This window comes from Nothobranchius furzeri, chromosome 2 (assembly GCF_043380555.1).
Source record: "Nothobranchius furzeri strain GRZ-AD chromosome 2, NfurGRZ-RIMD1, whole genome shotgun sequence".
NCBI classification, from domain to species: domain Eukaryota; kingdom Metazoa; phylum Chordata; class Actinopteri; order Cyprinodontiformes; family Nothobranchiidae; genus Nothobranchius; species Nothobranchius furzeri.
Genome location: NC_091742.1, coordinates 78,177,648 through 78,202,235, shown reverse-complemented (window position 1 = coordinate 78,202,235; position 24,588 = coordinate 78,177,648). Strand labels below are relative to the sequence as shown.

General features: G+C 40.1%; 2 protein-coding genes across 4 annotated transcripts in view; both read right to left on the bottom strand.

Annotated features, from left to right (window-relative positions):
• Window positions 1-1,356: 1,356 nt before the first annotated feature.
• Window positions 1,357-24,588, bottom strand: part of LOC129157143 (zinc finger and SCAN domain-containing protein 31-like) — a 36,605-nt gene continuing 13,373 nt past the window's right edge. The window contains exon 2 of the mRNA XM_070548020.1: window positions 1,357-2,248. Within this exon, the coding sequence (XP_070404121.1) occupies window positions 1,485-2,248 (764 nt within the window). The 3' untranslated portion in view covers window positions 1,357-1,484. The remainder of the gene's footprint in view (window positions 2,249-24,588) is intronic.
• On the bottom strand, window positions 10,357-23,578 carry LOC129152454 (uncharacterized). Of its 3 annotated transcripts, XM_054730845.2 has the most exons (4): window positions 14,105-23,578; window positions 13,847-14,002; window positions 13,117-13,206; window positions 10,357-11,695 (listed from the first exon to the last, which is right to left on the bottom strand). In XM_054730845.2, the coding sequence occupies exons 1-4, from the start codon at window positions 15,074-15,076 to the stop codon at window positions 11,381-11,383; spliced, it is 1,533 nt and encodes a 510-aa protein (XP_054586820.2). In that variant the 5' UTR covers window positions 15,077-23,578; the 3' UTR covers window positions 10,357-11,380. The 3 variants fall into 3 exon arrangements, with proteins under 3 accessions (XP_054586820.2, XP_070404105.1, XP_070404106.1); XM_070548004.1 differs by having other exon boundaries at window positions 13,847-23,578; XM_070548005.1 differs by having other exon boundaries at window positions 11,470-11,961; window positions 13,847-23,578.

Sequence of the window (24,588 nt, the reverse complement as noted above, 5' to 3'; positions counted from 1 at the left end):
GGCAGAAACCAATAAAACCGGTTAAAGAAAAAATCAGCTCAAGATTTAAGAGTGGTTTGGTTTTTGTAATGAAGTGCGTTTCCTTCAAAAAAGGAACAAGTGCTGCACGGCTCAGAGGCTTACCAGCAACTGCTTCCTCCTTAATAACAAATTTTGCTTTCTGTTGTTATGCTTGTGCATCCTCCCTCCGTTTTCTAAACTGTAATGCCAGAGATGACAACTAAAATGTTTGATAGAGAACTGCTAGTCAGTTTCATCTCTGCTTTAGGCTGTGGTCATGAATACAGCACCTAAATATATTCTATATTGTTGAAATACAGAATTGCTAGAAGTCTGATAACCAGCAAGAACTCAATAACTGAAAACATAAAATAAAGCTTCACCCTTTAAATCGACACACTTAGTCATATGGAACGAGGATGGTTTCAATTTACAAAGACCACAGGAAACCTTCAAAATAAAATCCTTAGCAGAAATAAAAGAACACATATTTTCCAACAAATAACACATATTTTCTGACAACCTAAGGATTAGTGTTCTATGCAGCTGGTCGACCATGCTACTATGAAGACATCTCCCCATAAGCTTTTCTGCATTAATTTTAGGTCAGAAAATGCTAAATCACCTTGGAAAAACATCGTGTTCCCAGTGTTTCTATTCTTTTCCGACGTGTATACACTGTTAGGGTTAGGGTTAACCCTAACCCTATACACTGAAGTCAGCGGGAGGATTTTCCTTACAATCCTCTGAAGGGTCGGCCCTTCGCTGACTGATACAAGGATGCAACACTCCAAATTACCAAAGGGGACCACCCCTCTAACTCCAAGTTACCCAATCTGTGTACACATACATATTTATGCCCAATAAGTAATTTGGATTTTAATCTCACCAGATCAATCACCTCAGGGAGACTGCATCTCCCACAAATACACACCCTACTGTTCTCACAGTCTCACGAACATGATGGTTTGGGAGGGAAAGCAAAAACTCAACAAAAATTAGCTATTTATAAAAGCCCAAACCAAAAATGGACATTACAGCTGATATGTCCTTAATGTATACTAATGAAACCTTCACACAAATTACACTGCATTTTTACAAACGGGAGCAGCGAGACAGCCGCATTGCTGTTAGTCAGTCAGAGGCAAGATGTTCCTACATCATGATTATTAATGAGTCAGACTCCAAATCCTGCCACTTTCCACTCACTCTTCTGACTAACCTTTACTTCTTGAAACAGGAGAGCTTTTTTTCTACAGATGTTTTCTCAAAAGGCATTCATTCATACTGTACCCCAAGAGATTTACTGTAAAATAAACTTTAAAAAATGTATAAAAAAACAAAACCTCGACTAAATTTTAATGTAGAAAAAGCTTTAATAAAAGCACACTTGTGAATAAAATCTCAAGTGTGAATTTTCATATAAGAAGTTGAAAGAAAATGTCTGGTTGAATCTCCTACAGAACAAACATGGAAAAGACATTTCACATGTGTTGAGTTCTCATGTGATTAATCAAAGCAACACGCTGTGTGAAACATTTACTACAACTTTCACATGGATATGGCTTCTCACCTGTGTGAGTTCTCATGTGTCTAGTCAAGCTACAACTGTCTCTAAAACATTTACCACAAGTTTTACATGGATATGGCTTCTCACCTGTGTGAGTTCTCATGTGTGTAGTTAAGTGACCACTGACGGTAAAACATTTACCACAAGTTTTACATGGATATGGCTTCTCACCTGTGTGAGCTCTCATGTGAACATTTAAATACCACTTGTGACTGAAATAGTTTCCACAGAGCTCACACGAAAATGGCCTTTCACCTCTGTGAGCCCTCTTCTGCCTTTTAAGCTTTTGACCATTTACACTGTCTCTGTGATGATTGGTTTTTTGACGTCTTTTGTTACGTGTCAGTTCTTTATTGCCCTTTGATTCTGAGTTTTTTTTCCTGCATCCACCCTGATCTTGATTCTCAGCTTCTGTAGAACTCTGACACAAGGGTTGGGTCCTGTTCTGTTCTGGTTCATGGCATTCTGTTTCTTCAGAAGAAGTCTCCATGAAGTTAACATTTTCCTGCTTCAGAAGGAACTGCCCTTCATGCTGTTGGCTACAGAGTTCCTGCTGGACTTTCTTGATCAGTGGAGGTTCTGGTTCCTCCTGGTCCAAACTGGAGGTCGACTCCTGGTTAAAGAGCTGCTGGTCAGTCAGAACCTTCTCTTTTTCCCAAACTTGATGCTGTGGAGGTTCTGGACAGGATAAAAGAAAATGTAGATTAATGTGATAAAAAATAAATCTCATTTTATTTTAATCTGTTCCAAATAAAGATGTTTGGAAAATAATGAGACCTCAGAATAGCTCTTACTTAAAGAAAATAAACATTGAACAACCACAAAGATCTGTTTATGGCCACAGGCTAGGAATGTCCCGTGGCCCCCAGCTGCATTCTGGCGGGACCAATCACAGCTCTCTATTGGGGTTTCAAACCCATAGAGCACTGTGACTGTTCCACAATGGTGCATCAATTACAGCGCTCTTTTGGCTTTGTGGGCCAATCAAGGTGCTCTATTGGTTTGGTGGGTGGGATGATGCGACGTAGGTAAACAAGATGGCTACAGCTTATTTGGAACGACTTTTACATCAATTTTGGACTATTTGAACTCGGGCTTTATTAGAATCAGGAGCAGATAGATGTGTTTAAGTCTTATTTTTAGAAAAATTATGTACTTTTGCCTTCTTCAACAGTGGACTGCCTATTTGACTGACATGCGTTGCAGTGAGTACGTCCCGTTGTTTATTGTCCAGTAGCATGCAGTGATCGTTTGAAAGACAAAGGTAGAAACAGCCCCATGACCGAGAGCCATCCCTGGAACGTTTCCTGACAGATATATTTATTTAGTCTGGCTTGCCAGGCTAAGGCATCACACTTACTACAGTTTGCTTTTACAGATCTTTCCTCATTCCAGAAAAACTGCACCAGATAATCTGTTTATCATTTCTTTTCTATTTTACACTAAAAACCAACATGGAATGTTTTTTTCTGTTTTGGAAAAGGTGTTAATATTTTCAAATTTTGTCTTGGAAAACACATCTGAATATAATTTTAATATACTTCTTATAATATAATTCTTCCGGCACTCGTAGAACACAGACACATCTCCTCTCCTCTCCCTCATGTTTATCCTAAGGCTCTCGTCCTGTCTGTCAGAGTGCTTCTCTGCATTCCTCCTAAAATCTCAAGATTGTTATTAAATCATGTATTTGGTTAGCTGATCGTTCAACGTGATTGACAAAAATTTTTATTACAATAAGAACAGACGGAGGGGCTTGAGTCGGAATAGAGTAGAATGCCTTCTCCGGGTCAGGGATGAGATCCTGCCCCAAGTGGAGGAGTTTAAGTATCTCGGGGTCTTGTTCACGAGTGAGAGAAAGCTGGAGCATGGGATCGATAAGCAGATTGGTGCTGCATCTGCAGTGATGCGGACGTTGTACTAGGGATGCACCGATCAACAATTTTTCACTTGGATCCGATTCCAATACCTGGATTTAGATATCTGCCGATACCGATATTATTCTGATACTAGAGGTCTGTTTGCTTTGAAATCATTATTATTATCATTATGGTTGATTTTATGAGGCTATAATAAACTCTTCTCTACAATCATGTATTTGTACTTGAGAAAGCTCTACGGGTAGGAGCCCAATAGCACCATGTCTCAAAAGGTAACTTACGATAAGTATGAGGTCACAAAATGTCCATCCTGAAAAATAAATATGCAACTGTAATGTTTCAAATGCATATTTATTAAATTTCAAGATAGGGTTACAAGATACTAGTGCAATATACACAATCAAAGAAACAACCCTGTCATATAAACTAAAAAGCCCATTTGTATCATCATTGTGTTTTACAGGGGAGCCAAAATGCTCCCATACATGCGACCTAAACGATGCAGGAAGTTTTTCAAGCTCCTCTCCACCTCCACCCTCACCACCACTGTGCGTTTCTCCTTTGCATGGAACAGGTAGCGCCTCCACCCTCCACAAGGCCGATCTGCAAACTGTGTGGGTGTCAAATTGTATAGAGAGAGCTGAAAGGATCGCGGATTAATGATGATCCATTGGTTGCACCCCTAGGGCGCGGCCATGATGTATCCCAAATGCGTGAACACAGGGGGAGGTGAACATCGGTATAAATGACAAACAAAACTTGGGCACCACCTGCGTGGTAAGTTCTCAATTATTTACTGCACAACGAGAAATTTTACTGCCAATGGTGCTCAGGCGGTTTAAGTTTCCACACCTGCATTTTTGCAACCAATGGTTAAAAAAGAATTGTCATTTTTTTCATACTTACTGTTGCTGGCTCTTGTTTTCCGATTGGGTAATATCACTACGAAGTAGGTAAAAGTATGTATGATTTGTGCCGATACCGTATCGGATTGGTATTGGTATCTGTCAATACTGAAGGATGCAATATCAGTATCGTATCGGAAGTGAAATTAGTTGTATCGGGACATCCAGTGTTTCCCCTAGGAATTTTTCCAACTGTGGTGGAGGTGGTGTTGGGGGGGGGGATGACACGTCTCACCTTTCTGTTAATATTGTTTTATTTGATGCACTCCACTTAGAACTGCACCAATCCAGCGACTGCTGCATTTTAATAACTAGTATTAAAGGTGAATACACCAATATTTGCACAAGAATAATTTCTGTTTTAAACTCTCAGTGACACACTTTGCAGGGTGGATTTGGCATTTAATTTTTCTTGGCGTCTGTAAAAACATCTTCTTTTTCCCCCTTTATTTGACTCTCTGCCCCCTTTATTTTGGTCCAAGATCATTACTGGGCTGGCCTTATTAAAAACGTTCTACACCCCTGCTTAGTAGACTTAATGAAGTATTTTTAAGCCAGTATAAAAATGACTGAAACACAAATTTACATATTTGGCATTACTGACCAATATTTTTTATTTAATTTATTTGTTAAGAACATCATGATGCATTACAGTGAACATTATAATAAGCTGGGCGGACACTGTGCGACTTTTTCACTCGTAACACAGCTTCAGCTCAAACTGTACGACTTCAGCGCAGGGTAGATCTCACGAGTCATGTGCTCACACTGTACGTCTGGTAGCAGTAGCGGTTTTAGGCACGGGTAGACAGGGCAGTTGCCCGGGGCGGCATTTTTTCATGACACAAAAGGGGCGCACAAGCGCTGAGTAAAAAAAAAAAAAAAGGAAATCTGCGCCGCACCGAGGTTTTCTATTATCTGTCATATGACAGTGTCTGGATTGGAAACAGCAAGTTGGCGCCCCCTGCAGCTGCAGGCGCTCCTGCTGACTGAGAACGTTCACGTGCACCGTGTGTCTATGAAGAACAGGAAGGGGAGGGGTGCGGCGGGGGAATTCACCTCTGCGTCTTTCCCAAATGAAATGAGCGGGCAGGGGCTGAATCAACTGTATTAACATGGCTAAAGTCAATAACATCTCAACGTTCTTCCATATTTGATTCATAATATCATAAACACAGGCCTATCATTCTTTCAGGTTTCTCTGAATTGTGTGAAATGGCCGAATAAAAAAAAGGAAAAACAAAACGATTTTGTGGTCAGCCCCCCATCAAGGTCAAATTGTTTAGTCCTGACTAAAGGAAACTTACTGAGTCAGGAGCCAAACAGAAGAGATGAACATAAAAAGGCTAAAACCACCAGGTGCCCCATTCAGGGGAAAAAAAAAGAAAAAAGAGGAGAAAGATAAAGGTATGTAGCTCTCATGATGCATGTTTTCAATTTTTTGAACCAGTTAACTGGGATTTTAACGGTTAAATGCGGTCAACTAATTGCTAACAGAGCTAATAGGGCTGAAATATTGAAACGAATATTCAAATGGTTCGAAAAAAGTCCTTGAATCGTTTTTTACTGATTCAAACTAGGATTTGTTAAATGCTCACTGCAGCCTGTGGCCTGCCTGAACAACAACAAACACATGTTGATCATGTTCACATAATTATAAATAAAACAACTCTACAAGCAGAAGAAAACTCCCCAGTCACCACTAACTATCCTGTTTATTTATTGCAGATGGCTGCACTGATTATTTTTTACATGATTTGTTCTGTAAAAGTTGGCATTTTTGGTAGTCTACAGTTTTTTATGTCAGTTTAAATTACAATTTCAGAGGCAATTCTAAAATATTATGGATCATGATAAAGATCTATTGGAGTTCTACCCCAACTTTTGGACTGCTCTGCCAGTCACTGTGGCTCAAGCTGAGAGGAGCTTTTCAAAACTTGATCAAGTCATACCTGAGGTCAACTATGTTTCAGGGCGGCTCACTCACCTGGCTCTGATTAGTATCAATCACTCAGTAGGGGAGCAGATTTCATATGATGACATTATTGATGACGTTGCATCAAGGTTAGGTTTTAATTTTAGTTTGTGTTTTCTATTCTAAGTGCAATGCTGTAGTGATTATCTTTAGTTTGTTACGTGTGAAATATTTTTGCTATTTAGAATATTTATTATCTATTATGTTCATATATTCCTAATATTTAGTTATTGTTTGTTTTTGTATATTTGATTCTATATATTTTGATACAGTATATAATGTATATTGCTTTACATTCTGACAACTTCATAGTAATTAATGTAAATATGTGCAACTTAGAAAAATGAATGTTCAATAGTCGTTCTAATAAAACATGCCTGTTTGTAGAAAACATGCGTGTGTTCATGCAGGTGGGGTGGTGTGGTGGTGGTGGTGGTGGGGGTGGGGGGGGGGGGGGGCGCTCAAAGGGGGCCTCGCCCGGGGAGTAATTCAATATAGAACCGCCACTGTCTGGTAGCAACACGTCGGACCTAAAAATATGCTAAAAATAGCAGTTTTTACACAACACGTCAGACTTTTTGGTTTTGCCTGTTGTCCTTTGGGAGTGCTGCAGGAGGACACACAGGGATTCATGGGGGCTGGATGAGGAAAACGAAATAAAGTAAATCTGTGTTTTGTGATCAGTTTAATTTGACATGAACACGACAAACACGCTTTCTTGACAATCTTGGTGAGTAAAAAAAACGTGTAGAAATAAAAACAAACAACATGTGTTATTAGGGAAATAGCGGGTGAGCGGAGTTGATGCAGGATTGCGAATGCGCCGTGAGCGGTTCTGCTACTTTTTGGGTCGCAGCCGCTCGCTGCGCTGCTTCAACCCTCATGAGGAACGAGATAAATACCAAACACTCCAGAAGTCCGTGCGAGTCACAATTGCTGATTGGTAGCTGGTCACGTGGTGTTAATCGCCTCTCGTAACCCCCTGTACACTACACGACACTCAACGCTAAATTCGCCCCGATCTTGTGGATTCTCGCACGAGTGGAAAATCTGCTCAAAAAAGTGAAAAAGTCGCACAGTGTCCGCCCGGCTTTACTGTCTGTGTGTGTGTGTGCGTTGATGCCTGGGCCGAGCTGACGGAGCTCCCGGCTGCAGTTTTGTGTGTAGGAAGGGGCGGGCGCTCTATCTGACTGCCCAATCACAGAGCGTGAAGACAGTCAGTTACCCAATGAGGATTTCATTCAGCACGATTACAGATATTTACGAGTTTTACACTCGTTTCTTGCTCGTATTCGCCAAAAATGCTTTATCCGTACGCTCATAGCTGTAACCACCCTGCCCTGCCTACTCCTCCTTGCTACCTGCCGGCTGTGATCACAAGCAACAACACAGTAGTTCCCGCTGCTTCTTCGGGAAATGGCGCAAAAAAAAAAAACATCAATAAAACTTGGGATGTTGTAGGTGTGGCGGTGGGATTTCAGCCGTGGCGAGCCGCCACGGCTACGCCTATGTAAGGGAAACCCTGACATCCCTAGGTACCAGTAAATATTTCTTGTTACTACTACTTTAATGATACTTGGTTTTTGATGGCAGTAACTCAACAATACTTTGGTTCAAATTGAATTGGTATGAGGCTGAAACGACAGAGTACTGTCCAACAGAACACCAAGGCTCTTAACCTGATCCACACGAAACAGTGACATTCTCAAAGACTAAAGAGAAGCTGCCAGCCTTCCCCAGAGCAGATTTCGTACCCATGAGAAGCACCTCAGTTTTCTTAGGGTTAAGTCATAGGAAGTTCTTGGAAAACCATGACCTGAGTTCTGGCAGACATTCAGTGAGAGCTACTGGAGGAAGAAGAGTAGACGGAGAGGTGGAAACATAAAGATGAGTATCATCAGCATAACAATGAAATTGGAGCTTGAAATTCCTAAAAATAGCCCAGAGGGGAAGCAGATAAACTATAAAAAGAAGAGGGCCAAGTACTGAACCTTGAGAAACCCCTGAAGCAACACCAGATGGAGAGGAAGCAAAAGTCTTCATTTGAATGATGTGAGTCCTGTCAGAGAAATAAGAGTAGATGCCAACCTAGCCAACAGAGTGGAGTGAGAGATTGTATCTAAAGCAGCACTAAAATCCAAAAGAACCAGAATGGAAATTACTCCATAATCGGCTGCCATTAGCAAATTGTTAGGGTTATTTTGATGAGGACAGTTTCTGTACTGTGATGAGGACGGAAACCTGACTGAAACTGTTCGAATAGATTATTGCGAGTTAAATGTGAATGGAGCTGTGAAACTAGTTTTCTCCAGGATTTTTTAAAGAAAAGGGGGATTAGAAATGGGACTAAAACTATTTAGGTCATCTGGATCAGCCCCAGGTTTTTTCAGTATAGGGCTAATTATAGCTGACTTCAGTGACTGATGGACATCACCAGTAACAAGAGAGGAGTGGATAACAGATATAATTGGAAGCAAGGCCGACACAGAAGTTTTAAGTAAACTAGTAGGGATGGGATCCAGAAGACAAGTGGAAGATTTGGAGCTACGGATAAGGTCTGCAATCTGAAGCAGAAGGAAGCTCAAACTCTGAGAATGTGGAAGTCAGAGGAAAGTGTTCATCCGAGACAAAGACACCAGAGGGAGCCCACACCCTGGTGATTTTTTAAAATCTTTTCATTAAAAAATGCTATCAGCGAGTTACAAATTTCGACTGAATAACAGTGTGAGGGTAAAGAGTAAATCATGAATAAAACATTTGATAGTGTAGAAGAAACATCTTTTACATTATCTGATTTAGTAAGTATCTATAGAAGATAATAAAATGCTTTCAGGTCACCATCACCAAAAAGAAAATATTTTTCTTCCTTTGACTGGAGGCCTTCATAAACCTGCCTCCTTTCGGTAGTCTGTTTATTGTTAAGTACACCGACACAAGGTCAAAAGATAAAACCCAACTTATCAAAAAAAGTCTAATTCATGATAACCTTTTACCCTGTTAAGCTAGGCATACACTGAGACTTTTCCACTTTTTTAAACCAATTTTCCCCTTGTGCGAGAACCTACAAGATCAGGGCGAATTTTGCGCTGAGCGTTGTGTAGTACACAGGGGGTAACGATACGCGATTAACACCACATGACCAGCTACACTGTAAAAAAAGATTTGCTGACTCAACTTGACTCAGTCTAGTTTCCTTGTTGCTTTGACTCAGTTAAGTTTTGTCAACTATCACGATCAAGTCCAGAATACTTAATCAAAGGCGTTGAAGCAACTTAAATTAAGTTGACTTGACTATTCCTATTAAGTATACTGAACTTAAAATTATTAGTCAAAATAAACAAATAAAAATCGATATTAAGTTGAGTTAACTTTTTTGTTTTTGTTAACCCAACTTGACTCAGTAAAGTTTCCTTGTTGCTGTGACTCAGTTAAGTTACATCAACTAACTAATTGTAGTTCAAAGCACTTAATAAGAGCTAATGTGTCAACTTTAATCAAATTGGTTTGACTGCTCATTACAATTATAAAGAAATAAAAAACATGTTGGTTAAACTTAGTTTATTGTTGTTTTCAAACTCCTAACAAGTTGAATTGACTTATTATTTACATTTTTTTTACATTTTTTGTAACAAAATAGACAAAGTCATTAACAAATTGTTTCTTAAAACATGCCCTTTTGAAAATGTTTACTCTTAAAAATAATTCAAGCCTTAACCAGAAAAGGTAAGACATTAGAAAAGCCTAATGTAACAAAGAAGTAAAATGTCTTTGCAAAGGAAAAAAAAAATAAAAAATAACATTTTTGAATAAAAATCTTTAAACAAGATGTGCAATCTCATAACAAGTCACAACAACAATTTAAACATCATTAAACATTTTTGCTGTGTCTAGTGACTAACTGCATTTTTTCGTTTCTTTTTAAAACACAGAAAAGGCTTTTTTACCTTGCTGACAGTTTCGTCTGCTGACTGCAAAACTTCATTAGAGCTGGGACGTTGATGGTGGCGTCACTAAATGCGAAGGAAGTGACACCACTATCAGCGTCACAGCTGTGAGGAAGTTTTGCAGTCAGCAGACAAAACTGTCAGCAAGGTAAAAAAGCCTTTTCTGTGTTTTAAAAAGAAACGAAAAATGCAGTTAAAAACAACACTTGTACATTTGTCACTGAAAATTTTAAGATGTATGGTTTAGTCACCACCAAAATTAACTACTGCACACATTTCTGTGCAACCGGTTTAACAAAATCATGTTATACTCACATCTCCATCTTAAAGTGATACTTCACATTTTTTGACATGAAGTTGTATAGCTTCCTCACCACCAACATAGTGCATTAATTTACATCTCAAAAATAAATCTGCATGAATTTCCAACTTGATATTACGTGGGATATCAATTGATATTACACTCTTTGCATTGAAATCGATGCAAAACTTGCTCTGACTCCCCTCCTCCTCTAGATCCGCTGCTAGGAAAGTCACACAGCTTTATTTTTGAGATGTAAATTAATCATGCTTTCAATGGCAAATTGTTATGTGAGGCTGAAGTGCAGATACCGTACTCCAAACTAGCCAGGACTATGTTCTGGAATCACTTCTCCGGGGCAAGTCTCTGGCCAGGAGAAGGAAGGGGAAGATGTGTTAGTGTTAATGCACTATGTTGGTGGTGATGATGCTATACAACTTCATGTCAAAAAATGTGAACTATCCCTTTAAAGTCTTAAAAGTGAAAGGTTTTATGAGGATAACAAACTGAACTGAACCTTTAATACATGTTGACTTTCATTTCAGTTTTTTTCTTCAAGTCAGTCACACTGCAGCTGATGCAAACAGACGATACACTATAAAACAGTATCAGAGTTGAATGTTGGATTGAAGAACAGACTATTGAATACACAATACAGAAACCACAATAAACAACAAACTGAATTTACCATGGTGACATTACTTAACCTCCATTTCACCTGACCCAAACAAAGAAACAAACAAACAAAAAAACACCACAAATTATTTAAAGACCAAAAGTGATTGGTTCATCCCAAGCAGTTGCTTCACTTGAGAAGTGCATTTTTCAGGGAATGGACCCTGGCAGAGCATGAGTCGATCCCAAGTCCCATGAAAAGACGCTGAATTACTTCAAAAGTGTATTTCATGTCTTTGGGATAGTTGAGGTTCAGCACATACATCAGTCCCATCAGTGTCATGAAAGCATTAGGTAGGTCACGTAGGTGACGAATCACAATGTTTGCCTCAAGCACAATGGCAACATCAACAAAAAATGATGGTAGTGGTTCACTGACATCTTCTAAAACAAGAAGGATTCCTACCACTATTCCCTTGATGAGATCATCTTCAGCATCAGTTGGCTTAATGGAGAAAAAAAAGAACAAATACAACTTTAGGAATAGAAAAACAACTTAGAATAATTGTTCTGCAGATTATTTTGTACTGTTAACCCTTATACATCATTAGGGACATTATTGTAATTTTGGGCAATAGAGGAAGTGTTGTTTTTCCCATCTTGCTGTTAGGGGTGCAGCAGGCCATCATTGATCAGTGAGCCAAATGGATCTCTCTCTTTGGTTTGGCATGCATGCGGTCCTTTGGATCGGTCACGTGGAGGGAGGAGGTGCTACACAGCACAGCACAGCAATAGCATTATTAGTATAACAATAATAATAATAATAAATATTATTATTATTATTATTCATGATCCATTTACCGTATTTTCCGCACTATAAGGCGCACTTAAAAACCTTTGATCTTCCCCTGAACCGGAAGTGCGCCTTTTATGCGGACGTGAGTGAGGCCAGCCACATCTTTTTTTTTTTAATAAATCTTTATTACTATCAATATCAAACAGTACCGTACAGTAATTTAAGGCCAGCCACATCTGCGTCCGCAGGAAAACGAAGAGCCGGCCCATAGCACCGCCCACCCTCACCAAATAAGGTGCGGCACTGCTCCACGCAGTTATACCGGTAACTATGGCACCAACAAAGAGACACGCTTATGAGGCAGAGTTCAAGCTCAAAGCCATCGCTCACGCCGTTGAGCATGGAAACAGAACAGCAGCGAGAGAATATAACATTAACGAGTCGATGGTCCGCAAGTGTAGAAAGATGGAAGACCAGCTGCTGCTGAAACACCACAGAAGCCCCCCCCCCCCCCCCCCCCCAAAGGAAAACAAAATCTCTTCGGATTTACACGATTCACGTGAACACACCATTTGGCTTTAAAAATGGTGATTTTCACCCAAAAGCTACAAGTTTGCACGTATGAGACAATTTTATGATCATTAAAATTTTCAAAAGTTTGTGAGGTTGTGCCGGCAGTTGGGTTTGTGCCGTAAAGCCGTTCCGCGTTATAATTTCTGTTGTAAAGTACTCCACAAAGACATAAATAGCTGCGTCGCAACCGCAGATAGGACTGGCGCCTCGGTGCTTCTGGGATGCGTCGCAGCACTCCCTGTGTGGCCACTTCCATTAATTATAATGGGTTCTATTTAAAATCACAGTGTGGGCGCGACGCACTACGGCACGTCCGCCTCCAGTGTGCCCCACGCTTTAGGCTCCCAATTCACATAACACACCAGCATGCGAATGTGTGTGTGTGAATGGGTGGTTGACTGATTGCGTTGCTTGGGGGGAGGGGTGGTTGTAGAACCCTAGAAAGTGCTATACAAATACAAGTCATTTACCATTTACCAATTATGATCAGAAAAAAATTGACATGTTCCTATTAAATATGTATTCATGTATGCATTTAAATCACAAATGTTTCTTACCTCACATATCTTCAAGAGTGTGAAAGGATTTTCTTTCATGTACCATGGCAGGCCCAGCAACACAGGAGTCCTTTTTCTTAGGTTTGATGGCTGTGAAAAAGAAAGATATTTATATTTGTATTACTTCTTTATTTCAACTAGTATCTGAATGCAGTTTAAAAGTTTCCTCTTATTCAAATGAAACGATTTCACTTTAGTGCTGCCACGATTAGTCAACGCGTCACAACGACAAACAAAATGGTCAACAATAAATTTAATAGTGCACACGTTGCTTTTTCTATGAGCATTTTTTAAATCTCGCCTGCTCTAGGCACATACGCAGTAGTCGTCATCTGGGTCAGCCCATACTTGCCAACCCTCCCGATTTTCCTGGAAGTCTCCCGATTTTCAGTGCCCCTCCCGGAAATCTCCCGGGGCCGGGAGTTATTTACTGTAATATACTTATTACAGTTAAAAAAATAAAAGCGTTTCTCCTTTTCAACGGATGAGTATGTTACAAAGCCAAACACATGCACATCGTAGCAAGCTAACATGCTGACCGAGGCCTTTTTGAACATGTTGGCTTCCTGGTTCTAAAAGCTATACTTTTATTAATGACACGATTAGTCGACAAATCGTCAACAAAACTGGCGATTGTCTACTATTAAAATAGTTGTTTGTGGCAGCCCTGTTTCTCTTTAAAAAAATTAAGAATTAGGACTATGTTCCGTGTCAATACAATTTAACTTACATCGTTGTCGAGACTCTCCAGCAAAGACATCAACTCCTTGTTTCCCTCAAAACGCTTTGACCTATACAGCAGAAGCAGTTTCTGGAGATTGCCATCTAGGCTCTCATAGAAATAATTGATGTCCACTGACATCAGACGTGTGAATTCCTTGACAATCTTTAGGGAGATGACAAATAAAAAAAAATGTAAAAGGGTTATAAAATACATTTTAAAATGGTAACTATATATACATTTAGATAGCAATAACCTAAAACACACCTGTCTTTCAGTAAAAAGGGCAGACCATCTGGCTTTCATTTCCACTACAGGTGGCTCTTCTTCTACTATCTCCTTTCTTCTCAGAGCAAATGTGGCATTCATGCCACTGTCAATGAAATCCAAGTTTGGCTTTGCTTTCGCCATTTCTTGGGAAAGCATCATTCGCTCCTCATCCAGTTTTTTTATATCTCTCCCTTGGGGAAGGTCTGGTAGAAAGTTTGTTTCCGACCTTCTGGGTTTTTTTACTTTGTTTCTTCTTCCTCGTGTATCCCCTGAACCTCTCTTATCAGAGTTTATCTTCAGTTCCTGACAGCCAGCATCTCTTAGCTTCTGCCTGTAATTGCCCATCTTAAATTTTAGACTTATTTTCCATCCATACCATCCTGATGTGGAACCTGGTTCTTTGAGGCAAGGGTGTTTTTCAACAACGCTGTGGGCTGCTTTTTCAAAGTCTTCATTTGCAGGGTATGCCTTAAACGAAAACATTGTTTCTGCCATCTTATCCAGGATTTCAGACTTCATATCTTTTGAAAGAGTTAAAAGTTTTCCATGGGATTCAAAAATTTCATTTCCCTGCCTAAGCCTAAGTTCTACATCAAATGAAAAGGTGGGAACTGGAAATACTGTTGGCCACTGCTGAGAACGTCCTGAAAAAGAAACTGATTGGCTGCTACTTGTGGATGTGGAGGAGGAAGCTGACAATGTTAAATCAGAACTACAAGAGTCCAAATATGGCTCAGCGGAATCAGGGCAAAAGATGACTTTCAGTGTTGCCTTGTCCTTTGAAAGATCATCAACACATGTCAGGTTACAAAAGTCTTTAAAGTCTGTGTCTTCATATTGAAGGTCAAAACACTGGTTCAGCTGCAGTTTGTTTTTTACATCCAGCTTAAGGTCTTCAACTGATTTAGGAACAGAATCCAGTCTTATCTTTCTGATGTCCTGAGGTGAAAGTATGACACGCAGCAGCATCTCTTTTGAGGCACCACCTTTGTTTTCTGTGAAGTATGCAAAAACACAAAAATTATTTAATGACAAGCTTTTGCTTTCTAAAATGTAGAGAAAGAAATCCTGGAAATTTTATTGCAGGGTACAATAATTTGTAAGTGATTTTGAAATGAAAACTAAATTATTCAAAAAGAAAAGGTCACAAATCTAACAAAGCAGCAGCACAGCGATGAGAACTTTCAAATAAGCTAGAAACATACACAAGCACATTCAATGTAGAAAAATAAAATCTGAAAATATTCCAGAAGGGTAGGGCTGCTCAATTTTTTATCTCAATTATAGGGATGTAACGATGCTCCGAAAATCAATTTGAAATCCGTGAAAAGTAGTTTAAATATCCATCGTTGTAGAAAAAAAGGAAAACTGATTTACAACGACCACATATATTACATTTATTATTATTATTATTATTATTATTTATTATAAAGTGTGGGTAAGAATTAGCCTGGCAAGCCAGACTAAATAAATGTATTATTTAGTCTGGCCACGCTCCATTGACGGCTCTCGGTTGTGGGGCGGGTTCTATCGTTGTCTTTCAAATGATCTCCGCATTCCACTGGACAATGAATGTGACATACTCTTGTGTCACTCTGTTGCATCATCCCACCCACCAGGCATATAGAGTGCCCTGATTGGCCCACAAAGCGGATAAAGCTCTGTGATTTGTTCACTAAGCAGATAGAGCACTATGATTGGCCCACCATTATGGACCAATCACAGCTCTTTATGTGTTTGAAACCTCTCTAGAGAGCTGTGATTGGCCAGCCAGAGTCCTGGTAGGAGCTGCTGAGGTTCCAATGGAGCGTGCCTAGACCAAACTTTGCAAAGCAAGAATTTGGTCTAGTTCACTAGGCTAGGTAAGAATACTTTTGTAAGGCACTTAAGCCATGCAACACTGACTTGCCCAAACTAAACATACAAAGCAGTTCAATTCTACCTTAATGAAGTAGGAAGGCTTTTGGTGTCACGATCACTTTTCCTGCTCGTGTGTATGGATACAAAGGTTGAAATCCATTTAGTTCATGTGGTTCTACAATCTGAAGCACAGAAGGCTGCTTTTCCACAAGCTCATAGCTCTGTAGGTGCTCCAAGTACCACACGTGATATGGTGCAATGATGAATGACACTTTCCCATCTATTATCGCAATTTTCAACAACTTCCCAAAGTCTGGTAATCCACTTGTGTGCCCCTTGGACAAAAACATTCCCTCAGAATACTTTGTGCCTTTTACAGAAGCATGGGTTGCTAGAGAAACAAATGTAATATCTCCATATTTCAAAATTAATGCCTGTTTCATATTGTCTTTCAGAGTTTTAGGGGAAACAAGTGAACAACGTTGAACTTCCAGATCAGGTTTAAAAAGACTAGGCAGATTGAGATAGTAGGCTAATGTGAGTTGCTGTTTTGTTGCCAAAGTTAGTAAAATGTTTTTGAAATTGTGAGAGGTATGGATAACCCTTTTAAAAAAACTGTGTTTTGCCTCAAACCTAATGGTCCAAAAATCCACAACAGGCCCAAATCTTCTAATTAGGTCTGGGTAATGTTCTAAGTAATGGTGTTTTGGCAAGAGGTGAAAATCTGGAAATACCTCTTTCAACAGACACCTGTGATCTGAAATTTTACACCCAAGGTATGACAATGACTCTTCTGAAAAGTAACAGCTAGCCAAAAGTTCCACTATTTCTTTCAAATCCAGAATAATTTGCCAGGTTTTGTCATTTTCAGGTATAAGATGACCAATCATTAATGGAAGCAGCCGTAAAAGCGTCCAGTTTTCATGACAGTTTCCACTGATGGAATTTTTCTGAGCAAAAGATTGTGATATTGGTTTTGGTCTATTTATTTTATCTGTAAACTTGAATGGGAAAGATTCAATGATGGAATTCAAATGATCTAATGTAAAGTACTGCTTTGATATAAGATTTTTCAGACACAAGCCTAATTCTTTAGGAAGAATACCTTCAAAAACATCATGCATAAAATCAGGAGGAAATCCTTGGATGGAGTGAAAATATGAAAGTAGGTTGAGAACACAGTCTCTTTTTACTCCATTAACTACATCTAACTGCTGACTTTTCAACTTCTGTAAATCACTTTCGTAGGTCTCAACTGTTCGCAGAGGGAACACTCTGTCCTTGACCTCAAATGTGTCAATATCTTGCCGGCTAGCTAAGCAAAACCGGCAAAATTTGTCAACATTAAAACTTTCTTGGAAACCAGCTAAAGAGTGAGCCCCTAAGTTGTCTGCTGACACATAAAGCACAGTTCCTCTTATAGTTGTTCCCAGTTTCTGAATGTACACACCTTGTTGTTCAAGTATTTGCAAGTCTTTAATCAGTGGTTGTAGAACTGCATCATATCCATGTTTTTTAACATCACTACTGTGACACAGACAAGCAAGATAGATTGACTGCACAGACGACCTGCAATCCAAAGGCAAATTTGACAAGACCCAGTATACAGCGCAGACTTTGTGGATTTTTTTGGATGTCCCTAGTGGGTTACAGGTTTCAAACTCATCTATATAAAGCCCCAGAGCAATTCGTAGATCTTCAGATGTAAAGAAAGTATTGTCTTTGTAATATGAACTGTCCCTGTATGTTTTATACTGGCAGTAGTGGCCCTTGGTTCTGCTGTGCTCAGCTTCAATAATTTTATCTAACACATCATTACGATTTAGTAATTCAGACAGCACTTTTAAAATTGGAATATATGCAAATTTACGATGCAAATGGGCATCTAAAATATATTCTACTGCCTCAATTACTTTAAAATGGGTCTTGTAGTATGTTGTTCTTTTGTAATCGGAGCAAAAAGGGCCGTTCCTTGACAGAAAGCTTAAAGGGTTAGCTTTTTTAACAATCTCTGTTATAGCTGCAGTGACAGAACTATTAACAACACAATTATGTTTGGTTATAACATTTTCAATAAGTTTTGGGTTGAACTCTTCTAAAACTAAATTTAAATTTGTTAGCTCATTTATTATTTCCTGAGTAGTTGCCTTTGAAACATGTAAAATTGTTTGCATACGCAGTAGGAGGGAGGCAAATTGGTGCTGAAGTAAATCACTTAGATCCTGATCATTTAATGGCTCTTCAGTTGTTAACGCATGAGAATCTGACTCTATCTGTAATTCATTTTGAAAGCCCACATTCACCAAAGCGCAATTCCTATGCAAGTTTGAACGAAATTTTTCTACAGAACACTGTTGATGCTTCTTACATTTATGCGCACGAAAAGTGCTATACACATTTGACTGAAAATCACAGTCTATGAATGGGCATTTCACAGTTTCTTTGTGGTTTAAGTGTTTTTTTAAATGTGCAAAATATTCTGTAATTGTGCAAGTCTCTGAAAAGCAGCAAAGTTCACAAATCAAATTTAAAGTAGCTGGATTTTCAGAGGAAGAACAGCTGTGATCTCTAGCTAAATGTTTCCTAAGGGAAGATTCAGTCCTGAAGGAGCACACAGTCTGCATAAAGACATGGAAGAGGAAAATGTCTTGCCTGAGTACAATGCTTCAATTTATAATGGGTGATTAATGTGCGACGGTTTGGTGAGGAGAAACTACAGCACTTGCAGAACCATCTCATGAAGACCAACACCCAGAAACAGCCAAAATGAGTGGTGAAACCTGAAATAGACAAAATAATAAAAGGGAATCATCAATAATGAACAAACCTAGGAGTTAAAACAGTATTAAATGTTATATAGGTTCTAGCATTTGCATGCAACCACTAACTTCAGTAAACATACACATAACCATGCATGTAAGAGAAGGCAGACCTGATTAGGTTTATATTAATTAAGTTAAATTATTCAGTTGCTTTGGGATGGGGAATTATGTGGCTACCATGACTGGGTCCGCCTCTAAAAATGTTCTAGTAAATTATTTTACATTATTCACATGCTCAACAAAAATAAAAATATAACCTGAGATGCACAATACAGGCAATCATAAGTGTAAGCTTTATAATATTCTTTGCAACAAGAATAAAGTGCTCAGTTAATGTTCTTGTGTTTAAATATTTGTACTGGTGTTTAGTTCTTTTCATATTATCTCTCTCACTCACACACAGACGCGAGCGCGGACACAAACACGAGCCATCCTTCCTTCTCTGCAGCTCAGCAGTGCTCAGTGGTCTTCAACAAGCCCAAGAAAAAATAACTACACCCATGCGCGCGTGCCGCTTCTTAACGGTACACCATGGAGAAATATGTCCGGTACACGGTGTCTAGTTTGAGGCGCGAGTTCATAATCCCATCCTCTATTGTGCGGTCAGCTACACCGAACCGGACTCCGCCCGCTCCAAGTATGGCATACCAAACCCTAACCATCTCGGATGGAGAGGGAAAGGGTCAGCAGGCGAGCGGGATGAGAAAAGGGGTTACTCAAGCGGGAGAATGGAGTGTCAGCTAGCTTAACCGCACTGAGAGCAGGAAACCGCAGGCGAACGAGTGAGAGGAGAAAATGGGTTTTTAATGCTGTAAAACTCAAAGTTTTACATTTTCCCCCGAAATTTTCATAAAATCGATCGGACGAACAGGCAGACAATACCAACTTTTTTACCGGGTGGGGTGGTGGGAGTATATGTGCTCATAAACTAGCTAGTTCAACAAAATTAAACAGAAATATAGCATAAAATATTGAATTAAAATGACGAAATAGTAGAGTTAAAAACAAACATCCTAGTTACCGAATGTTAAGCCGAAATAAATCATTAAAAGATTAAAAGTATTGAATTAAAATATACTCACTCAGAATCTGAGGGACCAAGTCCAAGCGAGAAAGAAAATGGTGGTGACTTGTTCTGGAAATTTACCGAAGATTGTACCATGTGACTTTTACGTCACAATGTGGCGCATGCGTATTCTGTACAGATCGCCTACAACCAGTTATCCCAAGTAAACAGAAATTAATATTTGGAGTTTTTCTCTGTCTTTTTAAGTTGAAGTTCTTCTAACATATTTTCATCAGTTAAATGAGGTCATGTGTACAGTTAACTTGATTACATCAGCCCAAATGACTAAAACACTTTATCATTTATTACAGTGTACACATAAGCAACCATGAGTTTGCATGGATTTTTGGCGTGTTTGATATTTTGCTCATCTGTGGTAAGCAGGGTCCGAAATTAAATTTTTTACTCACCGGCCAAGTTGGCCGGTAGATGATGAAAATCTACCGGCCAAGCATATCTTTTACCAGCCAAAATTCTAAATGATTTAGATCTACCTAAAGCATGTTATTCTATATTATGTTGATTCCAAACTGAGTGACAAAATAATTAAAACATCAATGAATAAGAAAAACAACTCTTTTGTCATTTTTACTATTTATTTATTTATTTTAGAGATGTTTTTATGAACTCTTTCATTGAAATCTAGTCAGATTCCTTGTTTTCTCTGTCCATGAAGTCTGGCCTCCTGCTTCTGACACCGTCTTTGTGCCAAAGCATTACAAAGCATGAAAGTGTGTCAGGGTTGTCACGGTAACCGGTGTAGCAGTAAACCCCGGTAAAAAAGTTGACAATAATAATAACCGTCTTGTTTTTAAAAAAGAAAAATATTATCTCGGTGGATTACCGTGGCTGCGGCGTAGGCGCGGTGACCCTTACCAGCCACCGTATCATTTGCTGAAGAAGCCGGTGGCACATGCGCACTTAAGCACTCGGGACATTTATTATCCCTCAAAGAAGGAAGTATGGACATTTTTTGGATATTTGAAGAATGCCGAGGGACAGTTGATAGAAGACGGCTATACTTTTTGCAGCACGAGCAGAAAAAGTGTCTGTGAAAGGCAGCAACGCTACGTGGCCATCATAATGTAGCCATTGTCTCACGACTCCGCCATCTCCAGTTCGCCACTTTTCACAAAATCTTCTGGTTGCCACTGGTCCTGGTGGTTTTTCTTCCAGTTCGACGAGTTTTCTTTTGGAAGGCTGGCTGACTCCGGTTAAAAACCGCTACATTTCACCGCTAGTTTTAACACGAAGCTAACTGCTAACTTGATAAACTGACGTTGGAAATGACGTTGGATGCGGCGTTCACGTTTCGCGTACGTTTGTGTACGTTGGATGAAGGCGGGAGGAGTATCAGAAATCCATGGAAGATGACTGATAAACATAACTAATTTGGTGCAAACATTTACTCGCCAGGTGGCAGGTAAAGCTCAAAAATTTACTCGCCAAATAGAGTAGGGCTGCAACAACGAATCGATAAAATCGATGAAAATCGATTACTAAAAGCGTTGGCAACGAATTGCGTCATCGATTCGTTGTGTCGCACAACTCTTCCAAAAGCGTACCGCTGCTGTAGTAAAACAAAAGGTATAATAATTTCTTATTAATAAAACCTTGTTGCAGCACTAAAGCATAAAAATGAGATTTTGCATTAAATATGCAAAATATTTACATATGAATTGTTTTAGAGCCCTTTTATTGGCAGAATCTGATATTAAATTAGTTCTTACAAGAAATGGGTCCCAACGTGGTTTGTGTGGCGTTGTCATGGTGTGACGTCATAGGCACAGATTTCCTGTCCTCTTGTTTGGAAATGGAAATATGGTCACCCTATATTAAACAAACTGTCCACCCGGGCTTTTGCGCTGCACAGAGACGCTTCGCTGCCTATGACTTTGAACGTCAGTTGAGAGTCAGTCTCATGCAGACTGACCAATGAAGAGAGGGCCTCAAGTTAAGACCCTCTCCTCATTGGTCAGTCCACACGAGGTGGGTCAAAGGTTACTCTGGGCGGGTTACGTGTTGTCAGGCATTCAAGTATTGAGTATATTTACTGCATATTACAGTAAAATATTCTGTATGTGACCACATTATGGTGATCCTTGGGTCGTGATGATGGAGCCCTTGAATATTGTTGCCCAGGGTACAACAAAGTGTTAATCTGGCCCTGGTTCCGCCGTCACATTCCCGCAGAAACTGGTTGATCACACCGGGGCCAGACTACTAGCATGTGGTTTTACAACCACAATGTCCTCGGAAGCAAAAACGCTCTTAAAAGGGAGGGAGGAGTCCTAACTGTTGCTGCAGGCGTGTTGTGTGAGAGTGCAGTTATATACTGGTTAATATATTTTTGGGTTCAGTTGCTTTCATGTGGCCTAATGTGAGTCTATTTGGGATCATTGGAATGATCAGCAGCATTTCTTGATGTGACTTTATGGCAGTTGCCCAGGGCATCATCGCAAGGAGGATGGCATTCATTTACTTTTGTTTTATTTGGTATTTTTTCAGTCATTTTTGGAAATAGTGATCAATTTTGATTAATTCACAGCCTATGTTTAATTACATTTAAAATAAATGTCAACAGATGAGATCAAACAAAACAGATGAGAATTGCCCTTAAGCTGTTTAACTTGGACCAAGCATTTTAGGTCACAGATAGATGTAGCTTAGGGTCTCTGTCTATACACCTTATAAGACAATTTAGGTGATGGCATGTTGTTTTTCTGCTATTGAACTGTTTTCTAATAATGTTGTGTTAAATAAAGTGAAGGAAGGAGAGAAATAACGTTTCCCTAGCAGTTTTTAAAAATTTCCCCATGTAATCCGATTAATCGATTAATCGTGTCGAGACCCCGTCCGATTAATCGATTATCCAAATAATCGTTTGTTGCAGCCCTAAAATAGAGCAATTTACTCACATTTGGCGAGTGGTGAGTGTTAATTTCGGACCCTGGTTGTAAGGATATTGCATTGTTGAAGTGGCGCTGTGAGCGGCTAAGACCCAAAAAGTACCCGTAACGCTCACAGCTCATGGACAAACATGTATCAGCATGGCTCGCCAGCTATTTCCCTAGTAACTCATTAACTGCCATTGATGACTAAAGTCTTCATTTTAAATCCATCCATTCACGGCCAATGACAACTTAAGTCATCATTTGCATTTTTTTACTGTGTGGGCATCGGAACGAGCCCCCGCACCGTGAGAACAAACATCTCAGCTCTAAAGCCGATCTTCATCTGCATAAGTCACACGTCACGTGACCAGGAAGCAGAAAATCCATGTGTTAGGAGATCGTTTTGGGCCGTTGCTGTAAAAAACGTAAGGCGCGAACCGGAAAAGCTTCTGCCGATCACAATTTGTCAACGGATTATGAAAGAACGGATAACGCTCGAAACGTGCAAATTCTTCCTGATGTAAGAGGTGAATCTACTCTTTCTTTTGGTAGTTCTGGCGTTGAGATCATCCTAGCGTGCAACGTTCTGTGACTCTTAAAAAAACAGTAAAAACGTTGAGAAACGCTGGCAGCGAAGGGCTTTACCGATCAGGAAAAGGCTGGCAGTGAATGAGTTAACACACGTTGGTCGTTCTTATTTATACACTTATTTAACGCACACAATGACAAGGATTGTCAACAACGTGTGTTTGCCATGTTTATGTCAACTTAAACTGATCACTAGGGCTGCAACAACGAATCGATAAATTCGATGAAAATCGATTACTAAAAGCGTTGGCAACGAATTGCGTCATCGATTCGTTGTGTCGCACAACTCTTTCAAAAGCGCCCCCCCCCCTTCCCGCCCGTCGTTGCGCGCAAGTCAGATCAGCGCGAGGGAGAGCTGCAGATCAGCGCGAGGGAGAGCCGGCAGATCAGCGCGAGGGAGAGCCGGTACCGGCAGATCAGCGCGAGGGAGAGCCGGTACCGGCAGATCAGCGCGAGGGAGAGCCTGCAGACTTTCGTCATCGATTCGTTGTGTCGCACAACTCTTCCAAAAGCGCCCCCCCCCCTTCCCGCCCGCCGTTGCGCGCAAGTCAGATCAGCGCGAGGGAGAGCTGCAGATCAGCGCGAGGGAGAGCCGGCAGATCAGCGCGAGGGAGAGCCGGTACCGGCAGATCAGCGCGAGGGAGAGCCTGCAGACTTGCGCTGCTGCGAACCGGTTCCGCATTGTTGCGCAGCGATCCAGGCAGCTGCTTCCAGTGCACGGTCCATTCTCAAAGTGGCGCAACCAAAAAACTATAATTAGCACACGATCGTTCTTGTCTGCACATGTTCTCTATTTTCTGTCTTATTTGTGCCTGAAGCGTGCGGAGCTCATCACCTGTGCTGCGGTGATTTCACCTCACTGACGCAGCATCGAAACACGCTCTGCGCTTTGTGGTCAGGAGATCCCTTTGATCTGCTCAAAAGTAACTGATGAGGTGAAAAGGTAAGAATCCAGGCAACAGATTTTCTGGAGAATTATGAGGAGATGCAGGAAGATGAGAGACAGACAGGACAGGAAAATAGTTAAATAAAAACAAGAAAACAAAACAAAGTGTTGAAAAGTAAAATGCAGGTAGATTTATCTCCACTACACGCTTCTACCAGTAAAAAACAATAAGTTATACACATGTCATATTTATACATCTGATACAATTAAGATCACCTTCAAAACTCAGTCACACACCCAGGGCCGTTTCAAGACATTTTGGGGGCCAAGGCAAAATGCCCCCCCCCCCCCCCCCCCATAACTGG